Source organism: Pipra filicauda, unplaced genomic scaffold (assembly GCF_003945595.2).
Source record: "Pipra filicauda isolate LSUMZ 115617 unplaced genomic scaffold, ASM394559v2 scaffold60_size3304689_pilon, whole genome shotgun sequence".
In the NCBI taxonomy this organism is placed as follows: domain Eukaryota; kingdom Metazoa; phylum Chordata; class Aves; order Passeriformes; family Pipridae; genus Pipra; species Pipra filicauda.
The window spans coordinates 221,321-249,298 of NW_024104765.1; the positions used below are offsets into that span (position 1 = coordinate 221,321).

At 41.9% G+C, this 27,978-nt stretch overlaps 1 protein-coding gene across 1 annotated transcript; it reads right to left on the reverse strand.

Moving 5' to 3' along the window:
• Positions 1–18,943: 18,943 nt before the first annotated feature.
• Positions 18,944–27,132, reverse strand: CGA (glycoprotein hormones, alpha polypeptide). Its single transcript, XM_027743529.2, has 4 exons — positions 26,996–27,132; positions 21,949–22,055; positions 20,812–20,996; positions 18,944–19,358 (listed from the first exon to the last, which is right to left on the reverse strand). The coding sequence occupies exons 2-4, from the start codon at positions 22,046–22,048 to the stop codon at positions 19,281–19,283; spliced, it is 363 nt and encodes a 120-aa protein (XP_027599330.1). The 5' UTR covers positions 22,049–22,055; positions 26,996–27,132; the 3' UTR covers positions 18,944–19,280.
• Positions 27,133–27,978: the final 846 nt, after the last annotated feature.

Here is a 27,978-nt window from a genome sequence, read left to right on the forward strand (position 1 = left end):
TGTGATTCTTGGAGCATCCTGCACGTGGCCAGGAGTTGGACTCTTTGTTCCTGATGGGTCCCTTCCAACTCCACATATTCTATGACTCTATGATTCTATGATTCTATGATTCTATGATTCTATGATTTGAGAATGTGGATCTTCCTGTTCCTGGGCCCAGAGCAGAGTGGTCACCAGCTTTGTAGTGACAGCTGACCAATGTCCAGCCCTCAATCTCCATACAGATACAGATAATTTGCTCTTCTCTTCTGAAAGCTGGTCACATCAGTGCCCTATCCTCCCCACCCCATGTTAGGAGCTGACCATCAGCAAGTTCATGGCATCCATCCTTCCCACAGAAGCCTACAAGTCATGCTGTCGTCTGCTGCCTCTCCAGCTCCTTCCTCTGTCCCAGCCCAGGCCTCACCACCCCCTCTGATGTAAACAGCATGTTGACTATTTTGCAGCTGTTGACTGGACATCCCTCAAAGTGAAACAGTGGTTATTGCAATCACAATTTCTTCTTAGACTGAGGCCCCACCAGTCACTGCCACAATTCATACACAACAACTTCATTTGCAAATACGATGCTGGCATACTCTGGAGCCCTGTTCTTCCTCCAACACATGTACCTATACTGACACCTAGGGTGTAATGATGATGACACTTGCTGATTTTACCATCATTTCTGCCATCTCAGCAATCACAGTGTTCCCTGGGAGATTGACCGTGTTGTCATTCCCCAGCTGATGCTGTCAAGCACAGATTTTAGTGGCCAAAGACTATCTGATACTAACTACAAAACCAGACAGAGCCAAGGAGGCTCCCTAGGTCACCATGACCAAACTGTACATTTCGCAGTGGGAAACTGTGGGGAGCAGATACTGAGTGAGTGAAAGCTGACTGGACAGTGGGAATGGCCTTTGCCCAGCCAGCTGACCACCTTGGACACAGCTTTGGTCCAGGTGGCTCCTGTAAGGGACATACATCATGTCACCTGAAGCTCTGTTCAAAAGTCTGGTGAGAGAGAGCCAGGAAGAGAAGCACAGGGAGCATGTGGGGAAGGGGCAACATGCACCAGCAGTGTCAGGAAAATGCTGTAATTCACACAGGTCTGTCTTACACCATTCAGGTAGGACCTGAATCAAGAGTAACTCACACTTGAAAAATAATCAATCATCTCCCTGCTCAGTTCTTTAAAAAGTGTAGTGCTGTATAAGCCAGTCTGCAACATTAGAAGCAGCAAGTGTTATGCTCAAACTTTTTAGAATAGGCTTCCTAAATAGATTCCTCAATCCCTCGCTTCATTTTAGGAAATTAACTCCTATTAAATGTGAAGTGTTAAACTCATGTCTGTTAGACTGACTGCACTCACAGTGGTCTAACAGTCTGACAAACACATTTATATTGTGTTTATGCCAACAGACTTGTCTGTAGTAGATAATCCATCTCAGAAAGCAGCAGATCATAAAGCTTGAGGGCCCTCATCCATTCCCTAGATTCAATGCAGGGTCTCATACAGCTATGTCACTTCTGACAAATAGTTGTTCAATCTGTTCTCAAAGTCCTTCAGTGATGGCAGTGCCTCATCTTCCTCAGCCTATTTTGCTGTTTCATTTCCTTCAGCAATAGAGAGCTTTATTCATTATCAAACCTGAATCTCCCTTGCTGCAATTTGCGTTTGCTGCTTTTCATTCCGTCTACCACAGACAAAGAGAAAAAATCGAATGCCCTATTCTTTGCAGCAGCCTCTGAACACTTACCACCTGACAAATCTTCCTTCCTATTCTGCTTATGTTTTGCCTATAAGCAGATTGCAGCTATTTTGACATTACAGTCAGAAAAGTTTCCCTCAAAATGTCGTGTGTTTTAAAGGCTTACAATGGGAGGACTGCTGCTTCACTGCACTTGCTTCACAGACCCCCAGAGACCCCTTCTGCTCAGTTCAGCCATGGAAGAAGGCACTAATACTCCAACTTCTGCTGAGAGTGTTTGCTGACAGCAAAATTTCAAATTTGCTTAACATTAATATTCGCTGAGTAAACTGAAGCTGCACAGAAGTATATGGAAAGTGAAAAATATATGGAAAGCTTACAGCCAAAAAGGTTGGCTGCTCAGTGCGGGAAACTGCACTCAAAAGGAGGTATTTAACACCAGTCTTCATCTCCACCTCCTGTCTGCACCCTTGTCCAGGATCTGCCTCCTGAGCTTCTCAGTGCTCTGCATCTTCTGACCGGTCAGCCTCCTCCTGGAGGAGTGACCTCAGTGACCTCCTCTCTGCCTCAGGTCCCAAGCAGTGTTGCTGCAGAGGCCAAACTAGCAAGCTGAGCATGGCTCAACAGGGTGGATGCTTCTCTACCATCATGACATATAATGGTGGAAGCACGTTGAGGTTCATCTTATCAGTTAGTGACTGGTGCTGTAAGAAACACTCAGGTGGATTCATTTTACCTAGTTTTGACCATCCAGAAATGAGGCACCTAAATTACTCATGTAGTCTTCTTCACGATTCATAAAGGGCACAAATGACTCCCTGTACAGGGACATGTCTCTCTGTAGTTGTTATAGATGTAGCCCTAGTACCTCAGCAATTTAACAATTCCGCTCTGACTGAAGAAAAATAGTTTTCATCATCGATGTCAAAGTCATTGGACTTCACACAGTTTCCAACAAAATTCAAACAAGAAGCAATGCTTGAACAAAATAGTACCATCTCACACCTAACAATGGAGATGTCATGGTCAGTACCAAAGCCTCACTGCACAGATAATTAATTTTTCTTAAGATGCTTGTTTTTCTGCAGATCTCAGTGCACAAGGAGCCTGAGACCCATGAACTTGCAAGTGAAAAAGATCATCAGCTTCCCCTCAAGTCAACAGGAATAGGAAACAAGAAACCAGCTCACATTCAATAAGCAGTTCAGAAGGGGACACTTTCTTTTTGTTCCTCTGTAGTTGAGTGCCATTACAAGAAATACTTACAAGTTTGAAATGCACCATACATATTACATTTATGTATCAGAGCACTCTTCAGCCACTCTTATTCCAGGAGAGAAGTACTACAGGAAGCATACAACTTAAACAAGGATGTGTTTATCAGAAAAAGAAATTACCTTTATCAGCAAAATAAATCTCTTATGCAGATCACTGAGCTCTAGGTTTTACAGCCAATTGATTTTCATATGCCTCACACCTAAGCATGAAAAAGTTGCTTTTCAGTGAAGTACATAAGCCCTGCACCTAAAATAACCACTGGTGGCATTCTCAAATAACTCTGCAGACACTGACTAGGGAAGAAGAGCACAAGTGCCCTCAGCTAGCAGAATGGGATGGCAATCCAGGAATCTAGCAGGTCTAGGACCAATTTGTATGATAATACCAGCCCTTCTCACTTGAGTCTTTTTCCCTCCTCGCTCCACATACACTGTGTAGCAGAGCCTGTCAGAGATAAGAGGGAGCTTCTCTGCATGCTTAGGACAGGATGGAATGTCTGTGTCTCTGCCTTGATGTTGTCCCCCAAATGCCGTGTTGTAACATCTCTTTTACAACCACCACATGCCACCTTAGTCTAGTTTCTCTGTTTCTTTACCCACCTCAGAACAGGAGTTTCTTCCAAAATCCCAATGATTTGACAGTGTGAGCTGGTGGGAGCTCGAAGCCCAGTGCTCTTCAGCCCATGCAATGGAATGGGGCCATTTCTCTTCAACCAATTGGTGGCATGATGGTTCTGGGCTTACCTTTACATTATGAGTTTCTCTTCTATCCAAATATTACTGAACGGACAAACGTAACAGCCTTCTATTAAATTTCTAGTTCTCCCAGGGGCTCCAAGTACAGCAGTGCTTGCTTAAATGCAGCCTGAGCTATCACAGATGCAGAGAACATATGTCTACTAATGCTGATGGGAAAGCTGGGAGACTGAGCTCTATGTAACACATCCTTCTTCTTCCAAGAAGTTTGGGACAGTTCTCCCAAATTAGTTCCCAGAAGCTGGCAAGCAAGCACATGAAGACATCCATTCTTCCAAAGCATCGTTCCCTTAACCATTACACTAGGCAGCCACTTTTTCCTTCCAGCCCAGGTATAACACAAGGACTGCTGCATGATGTCAGCACACTTTGACTTTCATTGCATTGTGTTGGCACACCCTTAGGCCCTCTCTCCTACCTCTGCCCCAAAGGAAGGTAAGATTCTGTTAGGTATATATGTGTCCTAGTTACAGAGGCTGGGACCAGTTTATCACTATGTAGGTATAACTTTTGCACCCAGGGGGGCCACGTGGTGCTGAGCACAGGGGCTAAGGAACACCGCTCTGTTCCTGTCCCAGGGTGCTGGGTTATATATCTGGTTTTGTGGGTTAAAACCAGTTTTCTGTGTATCATTGTATTTATTGTAATCTTTTCAGTAAATTTTGACTGTGACTTGTAATCTCTCTTGAGCTGGGTTCATTTCTCCCACGAGTTTACTTTTAAACCAGCACAATATGTGACAATGGAAAAGATCTAGGTTTGTCTCTCTCCATTCCGGAGTCACAGAACTGACATAGGGAGAAAACTCAGGTCCATTTACTAGCAACCCAGAGGAAAGTTTCGGTTTTGTCACTTTTCTGAGCTTTTCTGCAAATGTTTAAATGAAATCACAGCACACAAGGCAGCAGAGTAACAATATTCAGGTTCCCCCTCTTTGCAGAAGAGCAAGAATTTATCCCCCCACATGCCTGACATGTCTTGCAGTGATCAACACTTAAGTTAGCACGGGTTTCAAAATATTCTGAGTCTACCATGACTGACTAGGTTTCTCTGTAAATACAAATGTCCCACTTCTTCCTTCTGCACTCACACTGCCCCACTCTCTGCCTCAGAGACCAACAGTCTCAATTCCCAGTGTATTGAGCTTTCTGAATGTAGACATCAACCATGTTCAAGGCCTCTGACCATTTTGCAAAAGCAATTCCTCTTCCTTCTGGCTATCAATCATGTGAAGAGAAAAAGCTCTAGTTTCCTTTCCAGATCACGGGGCAGGCAATGCCTTTTCTTGTTCTGCAGTACAGCACCCACTGCTTTTAGTTATTACTGGTAGGAGGTGCAGTGTGTATTTTAGCTGATGTCTCTCATAACATCTACAATATTTCAGTTTAAATGCATGAATATGGGCATGCCAATCCTTCTCAGCTGAACTGACAATTTGGACCTAGAATTTGAAGTCCTCTCTATCTTTCAACTGTTGTAAGATACCAGTGTGATAATCAAAATCTCAGCCTGGAAAAACCAGCCCCCCAATCTTCTAATCTTCTTACCAGAATTCATTAAATGCTTTTGGGTGGTGAGTTCAGCAGGCACAGCTGTGTTATGTATGTTATCCACCCTTCTTCCCCAGGTTACCATTCCTGATGCAGGGATGGATTAGGAAGACAAATATATTCTGTTGAGCAGTTTACAGTTCAGTGATTTAATAATGTATGTAGCATAGTATTAATGCAACTATATGCATTCTCCTCTTCATCCTACATGGCTTTGCAGTGCAGTGGCAGCTGCAACAGGTGGAAATTTAAAAGGGCAGCAACAACAGACTTGAACAACTATGTTTCCTGAAGTCCATTTTCAAATATTTAATTCCTCCCTTGGAATAACATTAGACAAATGAATCTATTTCAGGAGATTTGAAACACAAAACAACAGTATGGCCATCAGTTACTCATGCTTAGAGAATCTTGAAACAACAGTCTTCCCAATTAACCTCAGTGTTAAACAACTAATGTTTATTTGTCAGATCTTAACAATTCCTTGAAAAGAGTTTCCATTAGCAAGTGGTAGAAACACCGTGAAAATGTGTTTTCAAAACTGGCAGAGTCCCCAGAAAATCAAAGTCCAAGTTTCATTTGTGGCTGTAGAACCAAGAGGAAAGCAAATGGCTTCATGAAGTGCCACCTAAATTTTCCCTTAATTTACATTGCAGTAGAACATTGACAGGCAGCATTTGTTGGAGAGTCTCTACAGGTGATTTCTAGACAAGAGTATTAACACACTTTCCAGTAAGGCAACAGGAAAAGTTTCCTAGTTAAAAATTTAACAGGCAGCCACAAAGCTGTAGCTTCTCATGCAAGTTTTCCCATCCATCCTTGATGGACTGAACTCCGCCAAACACACTTACTACCCTGAAGATGTTTCAGCCCTGGATTCCTCTTGGCAAAGAAATTAAGTGAAAAATGGTGTGGTCATCTTCTATGGTGTGGCCATCAATCTAAAGACCCTTCTGGAGTGCAATCTGATTAAGTTTATTGTCCTATGGAGTTGTTTAAGTTCAGATCCACCTGGTCCTTGGGACCTCTGATGATGACTCTTTAGCCTACTAACATTCAAAGCTCCTGTTTCCCAAAAGCATTCCCAAACCACCTGGATAGAGCCTCAGCTCTGCACTGACTAGAGTCAGACTTCTCTCTCCTTTCACTTGCCTTTTTTTTTTATTTCCTTGGTTTTGAAACATTTGCCCAATTTATCAAAATAAGTATGAATTCTCCTCCTCCAAGGTACATAAAACCACTGACCACTTAATGTCATTCACAAAATTTGCAAATATCCCAACTAGTTTATCATCCAAGTCACCCATAAAATAATGATTAAAGCTGCCCTCAGGTCTTGTCCCATAGGGCCACATTTATGAAGTCCTCCTTCTTTGACAGTGAGTCCTTGAAAATTAATTATAAACTGTTTTCCAGCTAGTTGTGCACTAGGAATAAAAAATTTTCTTTAGACCCAGACATGATATTAAAATAATGTATCCAATATCTGTACTAGAAGTCTGATTTAAATGCAAGGTAAATCACACTTCTCACTTCCTTTCCTAGGCCATTATCCTGGCAAAAAATGAAACTAGCTTTTTTTGACACAATTTATTTTCAGCAAATCTATGCTGACTATTTCCTTTTACCTGAGGAGGCCTATACAGATTGATCACTTAAAAGATTGTCCTACATCTTGTCAGATATCAGAGTTAGTTTGGCTGGGCCTGTAGAAGGTTTTTCTTTCTTAGGAATGACATTATTCAAGCCCTATTTGCACTTTTCTAAATGCAGGCACATTAAGTCTCCACCACCCCCACCCCCCCCCACTCCTTTAATTTTCTGTGATAGTTGTTAATTATACAGAGGTGGCTTTGACTACTTCTTTCCATATATATTTTATCAGATGTGTTCAGCCTGATATCAAACTTATATGTTCATTAACCTGTTCCTTGAAATATCCTTGACCACTCCTTCCCCTTTCTGGCTGTGGTTTGGAAAAGAGTAGAGAAAGCACAAAGGAAGCAGAGCTGTCCTCTGCCCTTGAAGGGGTACTCATGAGGGGAACGAAGGGGCAGGCACTGACCTCTTCTTTCTGTGACCAGGACCAGAGGGAATGGAAAGAATTTGTGTCAGGGGAGATTTTAGATGTAAGGCTCTTCACCCAGAGGGTGGTTGGGCACTCGAACAGGCTCCCCAAGGAAGTGGTCACAGCACCAAGCCTGGCAGAGCTAAAGAAGTATTTGGAAAATGTTTCAGGCACATGATGTGACCCTTGGAGCTGTCCAGTGCGGGGACAGGAGTTGGACTTTGATGATCCTTGTGGGTCCTTTCCAAATCAGGGTAGTCTATGATTCTGTGTAGTTTCTCGTGTTTGATTAGTTTTGATGGCATCTGCTGGCAGACACAGGATATGCCACTGCAAAGTAGAGAGGAGCCAGCAGGCAGATATGGACTGTCAACAGGAATATTTGCATCACCATGACAGAAAACAAAGTGAGACAGAACTGTAAGGATAGGTTCTGGTGAAAAATGGTGATGTTTTGTCAGGAAATTATCTCCACCCAGCATCTAAGCTTGTTTCTGTACTGCTGGAAACAAGACTTTACCTACACTACATGCAAATAGAGAGGAACATATCAAATAGCACAACCACCTAGACTCAGAAATCCGAGGAGAGGCTCCAGGCAGAAGCCCTGTTGCAAGGCAGAAAAAGCACCTGTGTGGGACTAGAATAGCATGATCTCGACGTGGCTGCACAATGTACTTGTCAGCTTCTTCAGCACATGAGAACCATGGCCTCTGATTGTGCAGGACTGACAAAAAAACCATATGCATGGCACCAACTGGGGCCAGCTCTGCTGGGACTGGAGATCTGTGCTGCCTAGTGGTATTTCCATCATCTTGAGAACCAGCAGGACACATGGCAATGGCTGTAGGGCACCACTCATGCAAATGATACCTGTGTCAGGACTAACTCAGTGTAGAAGTCACATTCCCTCTCTGCTTGTTGAATCAGCTCACTTTGCCCTTCAAAAGGAATTAGTGGCTAACACCAAAAATAGAGGGAAACGCTGAACTCCGCAGACACTCTGAAGTGGGGAGCAGAGGCAGATGCTGGAGGGACCAGGCACCCTGGACCATGAGCAGCCCTGCCTGCCTCTGCCTGTCTTTCTCCGCTGGGTGCCTTCCTCCAAGGTATGGGGGTACAAGGAAGGTAGGGGAGTTTGAAAGTATGGTACCACTAAAGGCTGTAAAACTAGCAGGCAAATAAACTTACAATCTATTACTGCTAAAATTTTAATTACTTTTACACTAGGTTCTTCATTTTTGATGCTTGTTCTGTGCTTATTTTTCAGCACTTGGAGAACTGCTACTAATTTTGATTTCTAAGAGCACTCTGTTCCTTGAGATATGTAGCAGATAAAAGAGAGATGTGATTTGCCTCATCAAGAGAAGTGTATACAAGATCTTAATGGAAAAGGCATTGGAAATATGCCTATCAGAGCAAAGAGTAAAGAAAAGTAACACCAACAGAGCTGAGCAATAAGTCTTTCCTGGAATTAGTGACAGGCAAACTTGGAGTGTTAATCCTAAAATGTATGTCACTGTTGTTGCAATAGGTTCCCTGAAAAATTTACCTAGGAAAGTCAGTGGCATTGCTGATCCCATAGTCCCCACTCCATAGCAGTCCCAAACATGCAAGGTGTTTTAAAAACTCAGGATGAAATAGGAGTAGGTACCATTTTGTGCCTTGCTACAATAGCTAAGGACTGAGTAGCCATTAATGCCAAACATAACTATAAACAGCGTCTGGGATTCAGGAAATATTTGAGTACAAAAGGTACAGACGCTCAGCAAACTAACTGCACAAGTCCCTGCTTCCTGCTCCTGAGGCCAGCTCGGAGCTCTACGTCCCTCTCCAAAACAGAAGCCATATCAGAAAAGTCCCAAGTGTTCTCTCTTGAACTAGATCTAGGATTTGTGCTGTATGGCATAAACCAACACGATGTCCTGGGTGTGTTAACAGGTCATGAGTATGAACGTCCAGGCAGCTGGGATATCCCCTGGCACTGCCTGGTAGTACAGACAGTACTTCCCAGGGAGAAGGGAACTGTTAGGTGGAAAACCAGGGATATACATTCATCTCTGCACTCCTTGCAAGGCAGTCTGTGAGGAAGGTCCACATGGGAGCCTGAGGCTTCAGAACAAGGGCTGACTCTCATTGTCAAAACGGTGATTTAGCACCAAGCAGTGTGAGTGGTCGCAGCTCAGGGTGCTCCCAGAGGGCAAGAAATCCTGGTTTGACATAATTGAAAAGCAGAGTTGACTGGACAGAAAATATTCTAAGTAAGAAAATTTGTCCCAAATGGCATGAGCTTTAAAAGACTGAAAATTAAATTTTTGCAGAGATAAAAGAAAAAAAATGCTCTTCTTTATAGGAAGAAATAAGAAAATGAAGATTTGGTGGGATTTTTTTGTTGGTTTGGGGTGGGCTTTTTAATTGTTTCCTTCTGTTTTCTGGCCATTTTCTCTTTTTTCATTCTATATTGCCATCATTAAATGGCAGGGATGGGGAAAAGCAGAAACTGTGTTAACAAAGCTGTTTCCCTCCACGGGAGCTCACATTTTAGCTCTCTTGAACAACAAATCCCAAGAGAAAATTCTGCCTTAAAAGATCTTGATGAAGATGAAAAAGTCAGCCCTTGCATTTGTTTAAAGCTTGAGCTTTAAAGCCAGACAAAATCAAATTATAAATAGGGTCTATTTCTGTCTCACATTTTAAAGAACTGAGAAATACCAGATGGCTTTTCTGTCACTATGCCCTACCATATAAAATATATTTTTATGGTTTCTGATTTCACTACAAATAGGGCATGAGAATGATAAGCTGTTAATGTAAAAATAATTTTCCCTGTGAACTTGCCGTGTCTGGAGGCAGTTTCTCAGCAGGTTGGGAGATGCCCTGCTTTTCCACCACTGGATGGCATTCAAGGGCCATAAATACTCACACTGGGAACTGCAGCAAAAGAAAATTAAAACACAAAGCGTCCAAAGCCTTTGGATTCTTGGTAATGCTTCTGTAATATATTCATGCTTTCAAAGTTCCAAGGAAATAAATCTGGAAAGATGAAAAAAACAGTTTCTGAGAAGAAAGGAGTTTTCCTCTGAGATGCAACTGAATATGCATGTGGGATGTAGGACAGGAGATCTAAAAGCAGCATTCCAATTAGGAGAATCCAAGAGTCATATCTAGGCATCTCATTAATATGAGTTGGCAGGAAACTATTGGATGGGACTTGTGTTTTCCTTCCCAATGTGGAACCAACAGAAAGAGAAAAAGTGAAATGTATTAACTTGACTGTGGGTCTACGCAGACACAATGCCCTGTTTGTGCAACACCTGCACACACAAAAAGCTCTTTAAAGCATTTCTGCCTTTGTATCCCCTCTTTAAAGCTCAGACACATCCTACTGCCAGGCAGCATCATTAAATCCAACCCATCTCACAGCTGAGCCAGCTGTGAGAGAAGGCTGGGCTGGAGACCCCCTGGCGTCCCTTCCCACCTGAGCCACCCTGCACTTCCACTGCATCATTAAGAATAAAGACAGATTGACAGTTTTTACAGATGAGAAGAGCACCCCACAGCGGTAACAGTATTTGTGGGGGTGTAGCCATAAGGGTCTAGCAGTGCGAGTAGGGTCAGGTTTGCAGAGAGATAACTGCTTTTACACACCAGCTGGTATAACCAGGAAAGGGGGGTGAGTTTGGGAGCAGATGAATATCCCCTCAGGTCTGAAAGAACAGAGAAAGCTTCAGGAAGGCAACATTTGCTGAGCTTCACCACTTAAAGCCTTTAAAGAAAAAGATAGCTTGCATCTCTGTGGTACAAAGGAAAGTTCGGAAGATGAGAGTTGACAGAGCCACAGCCTCTGCTGTGTAAAGATGGAGTACAAGCAGCAGAAGACTCATCAGGGAAAACTGTGATATTCTGGGAAACCAGTGTTCCTGCCAAGTCTGTATTTTCTGCTATGAAGTCTAGCTATGAATTTTAGTTCCCTCTTTAATTTTTTAAGTCTGCCTTGGGAAGCCAATGTTCCTGCCACATGCTGAGAGTGTGACTGGTGGTGGTGGTCGTCTGGTCTCGCTCAGCCAAAGGTGTTTGATGAGCTGTGTTTCTCAGGCCGTGCTGCCTGGAGTGCTTGTCACAGTGTTTCTGGTGATGTGCTCAGGACTCTTTGCTCTGCTGCAGTTTAGCTCCACTTGGGGTATGATGGCAACAGGGTGTGTTTGCTTCTGGTGAGGATTTTGCCATAGCTCAGGGGATAGATGCCTGCAGGTAAAAGAAGGGGGATCTGAGAATACATAAGTTAAAATGTGATCTTCTCCTGTTACTATATAGGGTACTTCGCAACAGAGAAGTGTACAGTTGATGGGGCTTCATCTTTCCATTCCAGTGAATGTGTCTGTAGTGTTCAAGCAGCTCATAAAAATATATAATATATAGTATAACATATAATAAATATATGTAATAAACATATATAATAAATGTACATAGTGTATCATATATTATTAAGAGAAGATCCCCAGTGCACATAGGGTGCACTCCTCACAAAAGGCTGGTGGTATCTTAAAACTCAGCTTCACACTGCTTTTCAGGGTTTTTGGTTGCTGATTTTCTAGAGAGACTTGTGTTGGTCTCTGGTTCTTTGATATATGATAATCTGTAATTATCTCTCTAGTATAGCTTATGAAGCCTAGAAAGAAGACAGTGGAGTGACAACAGTCCTGCACATAAAATCTTGTTCTCCCAGCCTGTGCATTGTTCTTCACATCAAGGCTTAAGGACAGGGAGAGGCTCTCAGGGAGCAATCTCCTGGTCTTCTTTTACACTATCTGCTCAGAGGACTCCTTATCAGATACAAACCTTGTCCAAACCCTCTTCCCATAAGGCTTATTTTATGTTACCTGAAGAGGTGGAAGTGGGTGGAGTGATTTTCAGTCTTAAAATACTATCTACTACGCACAAGATTTTCTGCCCTGCCTATTGAATTGAGGATTTAAAATAACAAAAGCAGAAAAACTTTTTTTTTTCTGGAAGAAAAAGTTAACAATTTTTTGACACTTAATAGTACAGTGTAATATAAACCAGAAGAAATTGGAAACATCAAGGGCAGAGTTTTAACTATAAGTATCAAAACTGTGAATAGGGTTTTAGAAACTACAAAGCACAGTTCAAACACATAATCATTTCTCAACAGAGATTACGTACACAACAAAGGCATTATGTTCTAACACATTCCTCGCGTCCGATTCACAGCATTATCTTCGCCCCTTAGCCGTTCTCCAATCAAACAACTCAAAAGGCAAAAAACCTTTGTCATTACATTACACTCACAGCCACACGGGCATCTAGAATCACATCAGCCAATGAGATATGTTGTTCCACAGTCTGTGCCCAGACAGCCCTAGCTCTACTATCCAGATAGCAGCCGGGAGCTCAGTTACTACTTCTGTTGGTCCACAACGCAACCACTGGGTGGATCCAGAGCATAACCACTGGATGGATTCATGTCAACACCCTTTCTCTTCCCAATCACTTCTCAGAAATCTATTGTACCCTTGGCACCAAGAAAAAGCCAATGGGCTGATGCTGCCCAAGGATGGAGAAACTGAAGAGTGCAGGAAGGCAAGTTGTTATAGCAAAATAGCTTCATTCTGTTTCCATGTTTATAATTCTGAACACTCCACTCTTTTTAAGTCTCCCTACTGCTGGACCACAAATCCAAAGCAAGACTATGTTTTCTCTTCTGCTTGGGACAGAAAATATTGAGTAATACTAAGACACTAGAAAAGATCCTTATTAGGAACACTGTTGCACTATGAACCCCTGTATCATCTCCCCATCAAGGTTAATGCCTCATGCCCAAGGAAATGGAAAAAAACAAACAAACAAACAAAAAACCTATCACGAACAGGTATTTGGTCTGACCAAAAAGTAGTAAAAAAAAAATTGCTCCTTAATGTTTACAGGGTCAACTTACTTCTTGAAGCACCGGATTTTTTTGTTTCCCATTATCTTTGGCTGCAAATGTTACTAATGGCCATGCAATTACTCATCTCTTTTAAATATTAACTTCAAACTGTTTCAGACTCCTACATCCAGCCCCATGCTTGGAGGCCCCATCAGCTGGAGCTCTTTCCCCTGGGCTCTCAGGTAACTGTGCACCCTCATGTTTTTCAGGAATATATGGCTCAATGTTTTGTGCTTTAATTTATTTGGTGACTTTTCAGAATTGCTTTGCTGTTGTATCCTCCTCTGGGAGTACATTTGCATGAAAGGAACATTATGAACCACTTAGTATAAAGACATAAAACAAGTGAAATGACAAACACGTGTGAAAACATAGCTATTCCAAATCAAGTTAACTCAAAAACCTGGAGGGGGAAAAAAATCATTCTCCCTTTATGCTCTCATCTGCTCTCACCTGTATTATCTTATGCTGGGCAACTAAATAACTAATAACTTTTCTATACCCCTACTACTAAGCTAACTGTGACTACTACAAACTTTGCAAGAACATTCTACTTATTCCTAATACTTCTCTAGCTTATTGTGACAGGGAGTTATGGAAGAAGATAATATCAGCAGATTCAAACCAGAATAGGTAAATTAATACAAAAGAAGTGCATGGGTAGATACAAAGAGAAGTAGCCTCTAACACTGCCCAGTAAACCAGTGTGGATACTGGCACATGTGGGAGTAAGACCGTGATACTGTGGGAGTGGCACAAGGGAAACTGACTGTAAGAAGCTGGCCAGACTCTTGTGCTCCAATAAACAGCATCTGACACTTCCAGAGTCAGAAACCGAGTGCTTGGGCTAGAAGGATGATTGCTTTGACCTGAAAGACATTTCTTATGCTTTTAGACCATCCAGATAGTGGAGAGAGTCAGCTGATTTTAAAAACAAATTATCGAATGAAAAAAACCAAATTCTTAAGAAATTACACTGAGCTGAATTCCTCTCCCAAAGTAAATTTCCTGGCTTTTCTGTCTTCCTCAGCCAAAAGAATACTGGTTTCTCTCATACCTCAACACCCAGAATGGTTTGGCAGGGCAGTAACTGTTAGATTTACTGCTTACACATGCACATATAATGAGATGGCATCTTATTCCAACCTGACTGCAGGCCAAGTACTGGGTTAGCATATGCCAGAGACATGGGAAGCTGCAGAGCAACAGGGAAATCCCTTAAATGAGGAAATCCTCCAGACCCCAAGGAAGTGATTAACTGTTAGTTTTATTCCATTGCCAAATGTGTTTACATGTTTCCTGACATCATCTTCAAATCAATCATTTTTCACTGCAATCATCTTTGACACAGCCAAATGCCTTTCCCCCCGCTGCAAGAGATTCCTGCTATATATGAATATATTTTGGTGAATTCCAAGGTAGTGAAGAGCTTTCACCCAGTTGTAAAGGGGAAACACATAGCCTGTGTTTATCTAACACAAACCCTTGAATAACCTCTTTCCCTCTCACCGCTATTAAAAAACACTATTTGGGCAGGGTGACAGGGAGACAAAAGGAAGGCTAGTGCTCACTTAGAGTTCTCAGGCTTTCTTGGATGAAAAGTCTGGTCTAAAATGTAAGTTCACTAAAATCCCTACAGCTTGAAAGATTTATCTTTCTGCCAAGAAGACACCCTTCCTGCACTCACCACTGTGGACTGAAAATCACAATACCTAAGAATCATTGAAAAGTTTTTTAGCCTGGCACCCCAAAGCAGTGAGGCACTCACATTGTCAGTCTGTCCATACAGCTGTCTGACAGCCACTCCTCAGCAACTGTTTAACCTTTTTGTCAGTTTTGAGCATTATTTGATGATGGGTAATGACCTGAGCCTTGGAAAGTCTTACCAGTTTTGTGAAAATCAACACCCGCTAATAGCAAAATATAAAAATTGGGGTCTGACTGAAAAGAAGTTGGTAGCAGCCCTAAGAAAACATTCTGGATGGACCAACAGTGACCCTGGCTCTGGCTAATAGCTCTGCAGCAGCTCAGGAGGGCACATGATGGGACCACCAGGGAGGAAGGGCAGGGATTTGCTGAGGACATGGCAAAATGGATCTTCAGTGAGATGTGGCACAGATAGTCAGGAAATCAAGCTTCACTAGTCTCTCTGCTCACAGAATGAATTTTTTATTAGGACTGTGGTGATGTAGGTTTATATAGGTCATTGTGACAGTAAAAACATATCATTTTTATCTTCAGCCTGCTTGATCTTCAGCATTTTTAATCCACAGTATCACTCTGACTGATTTATTGCTACTTATAAAGCACACTGACAAAGACTTCATTTTATCTCCATGCACAAATACTCTGTTCCTAAAATATAGAAGATGCACATTGGCTATCTGTGTAAACAAGAGATTAGGCTTTTTTCTGATTTTGTTACATTTTCTCTCTATGCCCTCTTGAAGATAGATGATCAACCAAGCCTCTATTTCAGCCATTTTCTAATGCAAAGGAACTGTATCATACTTTTTTTGTTTTCCTTTTCTACCGCAAATACCTTATTTAATCCCTACAAATATAAATCTAGCTTGTCCCTAAGTGCCACATCTACACATCTTTTAAATACCTTCAGGGATGGTGACTCAACCAATCCCTGGGCAGCCTGTTCCAATGCTCGACAACCCCTTCTGCGAAGAAACGTTCCCTAATATCCAATCTAAACCTCCCCTGGTGCAACTAGAGGCTATTACCTCATGTCCTATCACTTGATACTTGGGAAAAGAGGCAGACCTCCACCTCACTACAACCTCCTTTCAGGTAGTTGTAGAGATTGATAACGTCTCCCCTGACTTTATCATACTGGTTTCCAGTATATTGGTCTGTTTCGTTGCTGTCACCAAGATTTGTGGGTCCCTCCTCCAAGTTCCTAGCACTTAGGCCTTGCAGCACTCACACGTGGGATACAAAGCAGGATTACACAGAAAAAAGAAGGGGGGGAAAAAGGTTAAGCAAAGGTTTTAATACCAGTATAGTACAGACTGCAGTGATCAGTCAGAGGCTCAGTCAGACAAGCATATTGATTGGCATCTTGCACGCACGACCGGCCCCTTTCCTTTGTTTTCCCGTGCTTGCTCCTCCCCAGTCCATTCTGGTCCCCGCCACCACCTTTCTCCACCTTTGGCCGCTCCTCTAAACGTCCCATAATAAATTTTGCAAAGTCCCAGGAGCACCTTCTGATATCCCATAACGAGTTTTGCCCAGCCCCCAAGCACCCACCGCACCGAAGGCAGCCTCGCTCCCCCTTCCCACCGCTTAGGGAGCTCAGGATGGCTGCCCCCCCCCCGCGGTGCCCGAGGGCCATCCATAATGGCCCATCAGCCAGTGGCTGAAAGGCTCTGATCTTATTTTCTTCACCACCTGCTGTTAAGTTTGTGTATCTAGGTGTTTTTTCTATCACTTTCTTTGTTACTTTCTTTGTGTTAGCACTCCTAAGCTGAAAAGTTAGATAACTTAAAGGGGCTGGTGCTCCCCCATTCCACATACCCTCACGATACACACTTTGCGAGCTCTCGGTGCCTGAGGTTGCCTGAGAGGGGGGAGGGATCCATGAGTTGAAAAGCTCTGCACGAAATGGCTTTGTACAAGCAGGAGGGGTAAAACCGCTGAAAAAACGCCAGGCGTCCTAGGAGGACACAGGGCTAGAGCATCTCGTGTCTTTTTTAAAGCATGGGTTTCACTCTATTTGGTATTTCTATGGTTTTACAATGCAAAATGTAGAATTTGGTTCAGAAGACGCAAACAAAAGTTTATCATGTCGCCAACCTGCTGTTGTGGGCAGCAAAAGATAGACAACCAAGTACTCGATACTGCCGGAGGAGTTCACTTGAGTAAGAGGTCATCCAAGAAGGTTGGCAACACAAAAAAGCACATCACTCCTGAAAATGAACTTCAGAGAACGTGTTACCCTGCTCTCCCTTCCAATCCTGTAAAAGTTATGAAAAAACGCAATACCATTCCCATCCCCAAAGGTAATCATGCTGCATCTTCAAATCACTCCTCTCTTGTTACCCAGAAATCCCAGGCAGGACCTGGCTCTCCTTTAAAAGTAGCCGCATCAATCATGTTTAATAAAATTATACAACAGCTTGGAATTGTGAGTCAGTTATAGCAGCTGTTTGACATGTGTTTCCGTAGTGTCTTGCGTGATGACCCAGAATGAGAAATTACACTTCTCATGTGAAAACCTGTGCTGCTGATGTTATTAAACTAATCTTAAAGACCACCCTACTGAACTTCCTCCCCTCTGACCAAAAGTAATGTTGAAGCAAATGAGACAGATAAAACACTAAGGGTAAAGCTTTCCAGAATGTTGAAATTTTCCAGTATAATGAGAACAGTGAAGCAACAAGATCAGTCTCTTTGGTAGTTTCTGGAATAACCACTGGAGGTTTTTTTCAATACCAAGTCAGACAAAACATCTCCCAGGAATGGCACACTGCACAGTGAAGCTAGGACATGGGATCAGTGGTTCCCAGGGGAGAGAGACTGAATCAGGGGGTTAAAGGCATGGAGATCAGGCTAACAGGGTTTACTGGAAATACATTGAATAATGATTCTCTAAGGACTTCATCTCCTCTATCTATGAAAAGTCTACACAAAATGCCATAACTGTATTCTCAGAAAATAGCACTGAATTTGCACTCCGATAGATAGAAAGGTGGATGAATGATGGATTTAAACAATCATTAAATCCTAGAAACTGCTGGCTCCTCAAGTGCCCCATCATAGCTTAGCCCTGTGGGGCCTGTCTAAACTCCTTCAGTCATTTGGCATTAGCACAGATATCAGCCATGGCCGTGGCCCGGGACAGACCAGCCACCCTCGAAGCCTCGTCCCAGGAAATCTTCCCTATCCCATTAGAAGGTCTTACTGCTATTCTCACAGCTTCTACTGCAGGGAAATCCCCCACAAATATATCTGAGGGTTTTGAGTCAGCATATTTAAACCCTTGCAGCCAGTGACCACAGAAAGGCTGAAATTAGGAAGAAGAGCAAGGGAATTAATCCACTTCAGTTCCCATGGGCAGTCTCTAGACCTGCAAGCAGTTCTTCCAGAGACCCTGATCCAACCCACTACAACTGAACAAGTTTATGATAATAAGGTCATGTATTCTGAGTACATATACTGTGGTCCTCTTCACACCTAACACATTCCCTACCTTTTCCATTTGTATACCTGGGTCTAGGACAGTGCATTTAGGAATTACTAAAGCCCTATACCATGCTGAAGATAAACAGAAGGTAAACAGCTTAAACAGTTAATGCTGTGATACCACTACTCTATTCCACCATTGCTACATGAAAAATGTACAATTCTTCATCATGTTTGATTCTGTGTCCATCTACCTATCTATATGGGAGAAGATTAAATTCAAAGAAAAAAAAGGATGGCACGGAACAACAGAGTATACGCGTAGATGATATACTGTTATACTTTCTGCCCACAGGGTAAAGAAAAAAATAGAAGAGAAGCAGGAAAAACAAAATGCCCCATCTTCAAAAAGTCTAATCATCAAGTGAAAAGGGAGAAATTATTGCTTCTTCTGTCCACTTTCCCATCCCTCCCTTCCTCCTTCAATCCCTCTCCCATTTAAAAAAATCTAGAAATTAATTGTAGGAGAATCTTTTTTTATGTGTGTGTTAAGCTATTAAATCACCATTTTTTTCTCAATAAACATTGATGATTTAACTGACAGTTTATTTTAAAAATAGATCAAGTGTTTGGTTGTCATGCAAGTGCTGTATTTTATCCTTAATGGAAATAATTAGACTTAGTTAAATGCATGAAGAAGCAAAGAGGAAATGAAAAAGCCATCTATCTTATCCAAAGGTCTAGCCAGTGTCTTGACCAGAAAACATAAGATTTTACACAGTAGTGCTATAAAAGCTGAAAAACAAATATTCCATTCACCGTTGTCCTTGATCATTAACAAAGGGAGAGGTTTTAGGATTTATGATAGTAGCAGGTACTGCAGTGACAATCTGTATGGTTTTCTATCTTCACATTGTCCTTAAGGGTAATCTTAAAAAAAGAAAACACACATAAAATGAATAATTAGGATTAGCTACACAGTAAAATCAGCATTCTCAAGTAAAAGATGTTTGAAGCCTTTTTCCTAACCACAAGGTACACAGGCTCTTTGGGGTACGTTTACTAGAAGGACCTCAACACCTACCTATGAAACTGTACCATCAGTGGTTTTGGAGCTGTAAAAAGAAGGTTTTCAATCATGACATGCATAGTGAAAAAATTTGGTGTCCTTACTTTGGACACTTCTTAAAGTGGCTAATTTTCAAAAAGTGTCAAGTAACCCACCTATGAAAAATCAGGAAGTATCCTTAAAATACTTCACACAGGGATTATAAAAATGAACACCAAACCCACAATCTTTGTATTTACTCACAAACAAATTCTAGTTGCTGCTTCAGGGCAAGTATAATGTTGTTGATCTAGAATAAGATCTATGTTCTCCTCAGATGAAGAGCCAGGATGGGTTCAGGTGTAGGTGTCTATAATTAAGTCAGGTGTCTGGGCTCACATCACACAGCACTCTCTTCAGCTGCACACACCGAGCTGTCAATTGCCATTTGAGAGGTCAGAGGGGATCTCACCAAACCCATGTCACTCTAGAAGTGTCACTCTAGAAGCCCTGCTCTGCCAGCCATACACATATGACTTCAGGACCCTAAGGTATCTCAAATGCACCAAATCTGTGAGTGGGTAACTCGGCTGAGCCTCTGTTTGGCACAATGAGCTGGATTCAGGTCACCATAGGATAGACACCTTAGCTTGTTTCAACAAGCTCACCGTTTATTACATTAAACTTAAGGTTTCTTTACTTGGAGCAGAATCACTCCCAAAATAATGAGATTTAGGAGAATCTCTCTTCAAAAGAACCTTCCAGATGAGATTGTTAAAGGCTCAAGTAGCTGTACACATTCACAGTTCCCTCTTGGTTATAATATTAAAAGCAAACAACAATCTCAATTAATCTAATGAGCACAGATGGTTTTGGTCCCTCATTCACATATATGTAATTGATAGTATTGACCAGACACCTTTCCAGGGAACTCCTGCCTATGCAGGAAAGAAGCAAGACAATCAACTTATTAAAATCAAATACACACTGCATAGCATTTAAGAGGAGGGTGCACATCCAGAAGAATTGAAAATTAGGGGTCAAGTCCACTACCAGAACTACTGGTGTCATGAGACCAAACAGTTTTGCTGAAGTCAGTGGCACTGCACCAATTTCCACATCCCAACTGAATACCAGATCACTACTTGTTGATGTTTTAATTTCCTCTTTAGAAAAAAAGAAAGAACCAAGGCACACAGTATATAAATGCCAAAAATTCTTCCCTCAAATAGTTCTCCAGTGTCCTCCAGCAAAGCCATATTCTCCTCTATTCACTGCTTCAGCTTAATATTGCATCCTAAAAGAAGCTTAAGCAGGTCTCATTCACACCCTCACCTTGGTAAAAGCCTTTGCTACGCAGCACGTTGCTTCTGATGTAATGTTCTTTGGAACAAGCATGGTCTTCTTGGACCTCATCGGAGTGGGATAGGCACGGGAGAAACAGCACCCAGTGCACTGGTAGATAGGTGCTCCCGGCTTGGAAAAGAATCTGTTCTCCCCTAGCTTGCACTCTGGACAACCTGCCACAAAAATATAAGGAAGAGACTTTTAGTTGGTCTCCAGCTGTATTTTCATTTCAAAAAGAAAGGGCAAGTGCAGGCAATAAGAGGAAGCACTGGTCACATTCTTCTTCTTGATGTCTGCAGAACAGAAAAGCACAGACAGCAAAGCTCTCCCTTTAGGATTCTTCACCTCTGCAATGTGCACAAGCCGTAAAACTAGACTGTGGCCTTCTAGGTAAAGCACAATTATTCTTGTATCTTTTCTGGTTTTCTTTTCAATTTTGTTGACAATTGTGGAGGTTTGTTTGTATGTCTACAGCACTAGCTGTCCCTAGAAAACTTCCTACAAGCTATAGATAGCTAAATAGCACCAGCAGGATTTGTAGTGCTTCTTAGACTTTGACTGTTTTCAGGCAAGATTCTCTTATTGAGAGTTTTTAAAAAGTTTGGTGATCCCAAGATTTCTGTAGATCACATTTTTCTATATTCAGTTTGAGGCTAACTGAAAAAAAGGTTCAACCTCCAAAATACCCCTAAAATCTTTCTAATATGCATCTTTCATAAAATAGTACACCACCAACATCCCATATTCTGGGCTCTAAAGAGGAAAAATATCTTGCATATTATGATGAGAAGCTATGGTTCTGCTGTTCCTGATGATACATTGTCATTTAGATCTCAAGAGTACAGGCAACCAAATGTTTCTATTTGATAGTGTTCCAAGGATTAAGGTCACCTACATCAACATGAGGGTGTGGTAATCTGGGACATCCTTGACCTGGAGAAATCAAGTTTAGGAAAGAAATAGGAAGCATACTCACAGTGAAATTATCTTGATTTGTTATACCTTCATTGTCAATAAATGGAACTGAATGATAAGATTAATGACCACATTCATAAAACATGTGAAAATTTAATTTATACTCTTTACGAATAATTCTCCTATTTCTAAAGGCTGAAAGCAGCTTACCCTGCATGAGAAACTCTCCATCTGGAAAAGTATGAAGAAGATGTAGAAATACAGACAAAATGGTCAACGTGACAGCTGCATACTTCCCGTAGCAATCCATGATCTGCCTGAAAATACAAACGTTTTTGAAGGACTGTTTTGCACCGGGTACAGTACCAGTTTCTAGGCTATACAATGGTACAGCTTTCACTGCAAGTAACAAAGACAATCTAGAAGCAGGATTGAAAACTGAAAATGCAGTATACTGATGTGCATTTTATAGGCTCAGAAAATTTACTTAATCACAATAACAAAAATGTGCTTTCCTTCCTAGCCCTAATGATTCTTTTCTTTCTAAATAGTAACATAAGCCACAGTACCAAAACTTCAAATGTCGTAACTGTCTAATATTTATGATAGACTGCTGTGCTGGTTTTGACTGGGTTAATTTTCTTCATAGTAGCTAGTGTGGGGATATGTTCTGGATTTTATTGAAAACTATGGATAATAAAGGGATGTTTTCATTATTGCTGAGCAGTGCTTGCACAGCACCAAGGCCTTTTCTGCTTCTCATGGCACCCCACCAGTGAGAAGGCTGGGGGTGCACAGGGATCTGGGAGGAGACACAGCCAGGACAGCTGATCCCAACTGACCCAAGGATATCCCATACCATATGGGGTTCTGCTCAGCATATAAAGCTGGGGGAAGAAGAAGGGAGGGGAGGAACATTCGGAGTGATAGCTTTTATCTTCCCAAGTCACCATCATACGTGATGGAGCCCTGCTTTCCTGGAGATAGCTGAATACCTGCCTGCTCATGGGAAGTGGTGAATGAATTCCTTGTTTTGCTTTGCCTGTATGCGTGGCTTTTGCTTTACTTATTGAACTGTCTTTGTCTCCACCCATGAGTTCTCTCACTTTTACTCTTCCGATTCTCTCCTCCATCCCACCATGCATGAGTGACAAGATTTCTTTTAGGCTTCATTTTACTGATTTGCAGAATTTCCCCCTTAAAAATTATTTTCTTCTAAAGCGTACACCTGAGTCCTTCCTTTATAAATTAATTACTCACAGTGAAGTAATTGGGTCCACAGATGAAAGAGCTGTAGAAAGGATGCTGAAGTATTAAATTACCAAATTGGGGCATCCTGTGCAGGTGACAGAGACAGCAGTGCTCCTTCGCCCAACCTGGCAGGCCAGGGACAGCCTTACCTTGGAGGATTGAGTTTCAGAGTCTTTTTATTGCTGAGATACAGAGCACATTTCAACAGGAGGCCTTTCCAGGCCCTTGCAGCTAATCCTGTGATGAATTCTGGGCTAAGCACTGGTCACCTTCACCCTCAAGAGTGGGTGCTTGGCTGTGAATGTGCAACAAAGCCCCAGTTCTTCCTTACTGGCTTAAGCCAAGCACCCCATGCAGAAACCCAAGCACACAGTTTCTAATCACCAAACTATTTACCTGCCTTCTCAGAAATGTTATCTGATCATGCAGGTCTCTCCACCTCTGCAGTCACCACCCCAGGCCATGCCTGGAGCTAGCCCATAACTTGTTTGGGCTTTGCCTGAACTGCCGCATGAGTTTCTCCAGATTCTTCCAACTGGATCTTTTGAACAGTTTCTTCTGTGCCTGCGTAGACCACCTTATCCTTGATTTTAGAAGACTGGAACTGACACAGAAGAGCATGATGTGCTAATGACTGATGTGTGGGATAAGACCCCAAGCTGACAACGCTGATATATACATTTTAGATACTGAAAGCTATTGTTTTTAGCAAGCAAAAAAACCTCAACAACCTCCCCCACCCCCTACATGAAATCCTTAACTACTTAAGAGCTTCTCTTCTTCCAAATACACCACTAGCCAATGCTCCTACTCCATGATAAATTTCCCCAGGGACAGATCAAATTGTGGCCCCAAACATCTCTAAAAGTGAAGTGGCAATGAGAAGGACAATAATGCCAGCAACACAGAAATCAGTCTAGAGGTATGCTGTAGAGGTTATTTCAACATGCTATACTGATCAGAGAAGGCATTGTCAACACTAACCAGGAAAGATGGTAGAAAATCAAGTATAATTAAATGAAGATAGCTTTCACATAAAGCTAATGTATTTCTTTGCAGATTTTGCACCTAGCCAGCAAAATCCATGCAAGGACTGCCACAATGATGCAAATGTTCAAATAATGCCTGCTCACATCTGGAGGGAGAGGCAAATCTGAGGTTGTTTAAGGAGAAAAGCCACTTGCTTGGTGTCATTATCTAAGAGTGAACCTGGAGCACTGGGATGCGTACAGAGGGAGTATTGATCAGCAGTGTGATGCTCTATCCCTGCACAAATTCCCAGAGATATGTGGGGATGTGGGGCTGCTACACACAGGTCATCAGGTCTTGGTTCATTGATTAAACAGACATACAATGCAGTCCTCAAAGGCAGCAGTTCAGAAGGCAGGGGAGCACAAGCCCTACGAGGAACCTTTGAAACCAGGAAAAAAGATGAAAGAAAGCTCCATCTTTGCAGTAATCAGAAAAAGATCTTGCCCAGGCATATGAGGCTGAGATCAAAGGCAGGATGAAAAGAGCATGACCCCTACCTGACTGGGGTTAGCAAGGTGGAAAGAAACAGTTTATGAGCAAGGCTGATGTGCAATGCTTTCCAGTGTAATGAATGAAGGCAGTGGAAACAAGCATCTTTCTAATTAAGACAGAAAAAAATAGAGGAAAGAGAATGACCTGAAGCCCAGCTAAACAGAATGGCTAAGAGACAATAAGGTTGCAGTTAACAGGTGGTGAGGCTGTGTGCTGAGTACAAGTGACTTTGCTTCTTCCCTCCCACCTGCCCAGTGAGTCAGTTCATGCTGGCAGAAAACAGAGGATAAAGGAGTTAAAAGCAGACAATGAAAATCATGAGGAAAAACATTAGAAACAATTGTGGAAGCACTGGAAATAAGCATTTGGAAGACATAACAAAAAGCCAGTCTAATGTAGGTATGCATGGAGGCTGTATGCAGCCTGAAATTATTAATCTCTGCTTAGGCTTTAACTAAAAATCCTATAAATACAAGAAATAGTCTCCTGACTACACCTGACCATGAGTGGCAAAGGAAATGGGATGCCATTAACACTGAAGCCCCATGAAAGCATTGAACTTGGCTGTCAGGTTCCTGAGAAGCAGCTGCCAGCTCTCTGTGCCCTGTTACTTCGACAGGAGTAAGCTGTGTCTGCAGGAGAAAGGTGATCCTTCACACTGTGTAGATCCACAATCTCCTATGGTCCTGCCAGATGTTTGGGAACTGCACTGAGCTCTGCAGCATCTATGGATGGATGAATGGATTGGCTGGATCCCTCCCTCCAGCAAATGAGGCTTTTTTTCAGGTTGTTTCTGTATGTGCTCTTTCCAGCACCATAGAGAGGGTATGATTGCTGGCAGACTTGCCTGCACTGGGACACAATCCCACAGTTTAATGTTAAGCCCTGCTCCATCCAAGGGGACCTTCCCAGAGTACAAGAAGCCAGCTGGAGTGTCTCATGCATCAGCAGAAGACAGACAGCCTTTTCTTACCGACCTGTTTCTACATCATCCTGAGTCTTTTGATAAGCTGGGTGCTCCAATGACTCCAATATGATGCCAGTCACAACCCTTGAACGATTATCCTGTGATTTCATGCTCTTTGCTGAAGGCACAATGGCATCCTTCATCCTTATTTTTCTAAGAATACATAATGCTATAATTTGGTACATTGTAAGGGTTTGAGGGAATCCCAGAGGGAAGGTTTTTATATTACATTAACCAAAAGGGGAATTGAAATTGCAGTTTTGCACTTCCTCTATTGAGTCAGACTGTCAGGCTCATACAAAACCACCAAAGAGACCTGTCAATAAACCACAGATGTGATCTTCTCTACTTTTCCAATGCAATAGCTGTTTTGCCCGATGGTCTTACTTGGTTTTCTAACTGTGTCTGTGCGGTTAACCCGGTTAGTGTCTACACTGCTCATTTCATCTCACCATCAAATCAAAGGAAACTTTTACTTTGTTCTATTAAATATTATCTTTCTTAAGCTACTGCAACACTACGTAATGCATGAATTTCAGCAGCTCTTTGGAGAGATGGTAGTTTTAAGCCTTTCTCAGTAGTTAAAGTCTCATCTCATTATTTACAATACCTTGTCTTTTTCTGTAAATAAGTTATCATGTTATCAGTTGCCATCGAAAAGACAGGCAATCACCTGTATTTGCAAACAGGTCTTCTGCTCAGGTATGTGTGGGACTCTGGGTGCTTTACATTCATGTGAAGCTCCACTGGATGAGAATCACTTGTCTAACTCTGTGGGCCATGTTCTGACACAGACACGGTAGCAAGCTCTGTTCAAGGGCCATCCTTTGTACTGATTGTATGCAACAACCTAATGAGTTCAGCATAAACTTGAGATGTCCTTCTATATTTTTCCATAGGGTGACGGTGGTGCTGTCATACCCAACAGCAGTTAAACGCTCTACACATTGTGCTCATTTCTTTATGGGGTGCTTGGCCATGAGGTACAGCTGTGTCACAGCAACAGTGAACTACAACTGCAAAACTTCACCTGCAGCCCCATATCATGCACACAGTAATCTGCTTGCACACTGTTGAAGGCTGAAAAATCTTCACTAACATCTTTTTTCCTTCCTCTTAACATATTTGATCATGATTGGAAATTTAAAGATTCTAGAAGATGTGCTAGTACAACAGGTTGTGTAATATTTGACAATTGACAGCAACAACATTGAGCAGGAGAAAAACACACAGTTACTAACAAAAAATTACTGGACCCAAACAGAAATCACACATCATTAACATTTAGCTGCAAGTCAATCCTAGAACCTCATTTTCTCTAGCTTACAAAACTAGTTTAACCCCAAGCACTGATGTTTTAGTTCCAAAGCAACCTTTCAGTTAATTTTCAAAGTAAAAACTTTGACAGAATGGAAGGAGAAGAGAAAGAGAATGAAATGGAGAGAAGGGGAAATAAAGTGAAAAAATATGCAATTGTTCCCCTTCAACAGTGATAAAAAATTAAAAATATATTACCTCCCTTGTTTAACAAGAATAAATCAGAGAAACTGCAGGATGGTGTTTGAAGTTGAGCTGTCCTCGACTCTTGGATATAAGTTCCCAAAACTGATGTATGAAAAAGTTGCATCTTTCTTTTATACCTGTAAAAGCTAGATCATATTCCTCGCCCACATCTAAGCCATTGGATCAACTGTACATTTTCTCTAATGACTGAACATCACTTTATGTAATTACCAGCCCACCTTGCTGATCTTATCTTCAACTTGACTTTCATAAAGATTATTTTTTCCTTATATAATGAAAGAAAGGTCAGATTGAGAGCACAAACTCAGTGCTGTATGAGTTTCTTAGGGAAGTCAAACACTGAACATCCTTTTTTTTTTTTTGCTGCAGTTTTCAGTGAACAGAATCTCACTTTTGAAAAAGGACAAATTACTAAGGTTTCCTAGTACTTCTCATTAAACTGGAGAATAATACTAAAACCCCCTCCCAAAAAACCCAGCATAAACTACTTCTATACCAATGGCATTGTTTTAGCAGAGAATAAAAAAATAAAGAGCAGCAGTGACCTATACAAACATTTAGAAGAATAATCTCCATTTGAATTTAATGCCCAGAAAATGAATGCATGGATAAATATAGTACAATCGCCTCTGTAAAGGTAAGATTTCTGGCAAGATCTTATCTTGGTTTTAGAATAAAGTTAATGCAATGGAGGCACTTCTAAAAACTGCACCAAGGTGAGATTTTTAAGGTTTAGGGACTTGGAAGTCCTCAATTTCAAGTGACAGTGTCTGTGTTAATTCTGGCTAAATAAGATGGGTTCCGCTTTGACTTGAGGCACCGAGACCAAGTGGCACAGCAGGGCTTGCATCCATTCAGCATTTTCCTTTCCCCCCACAAAGGTGAGGCAAACATCCAAATGCCTATTGGGAACATCCCCTGGCAAAGCAGACAGCCCCGGGTTGGTGCTCAAGGCCCTATTGTGTTTTCAAGTC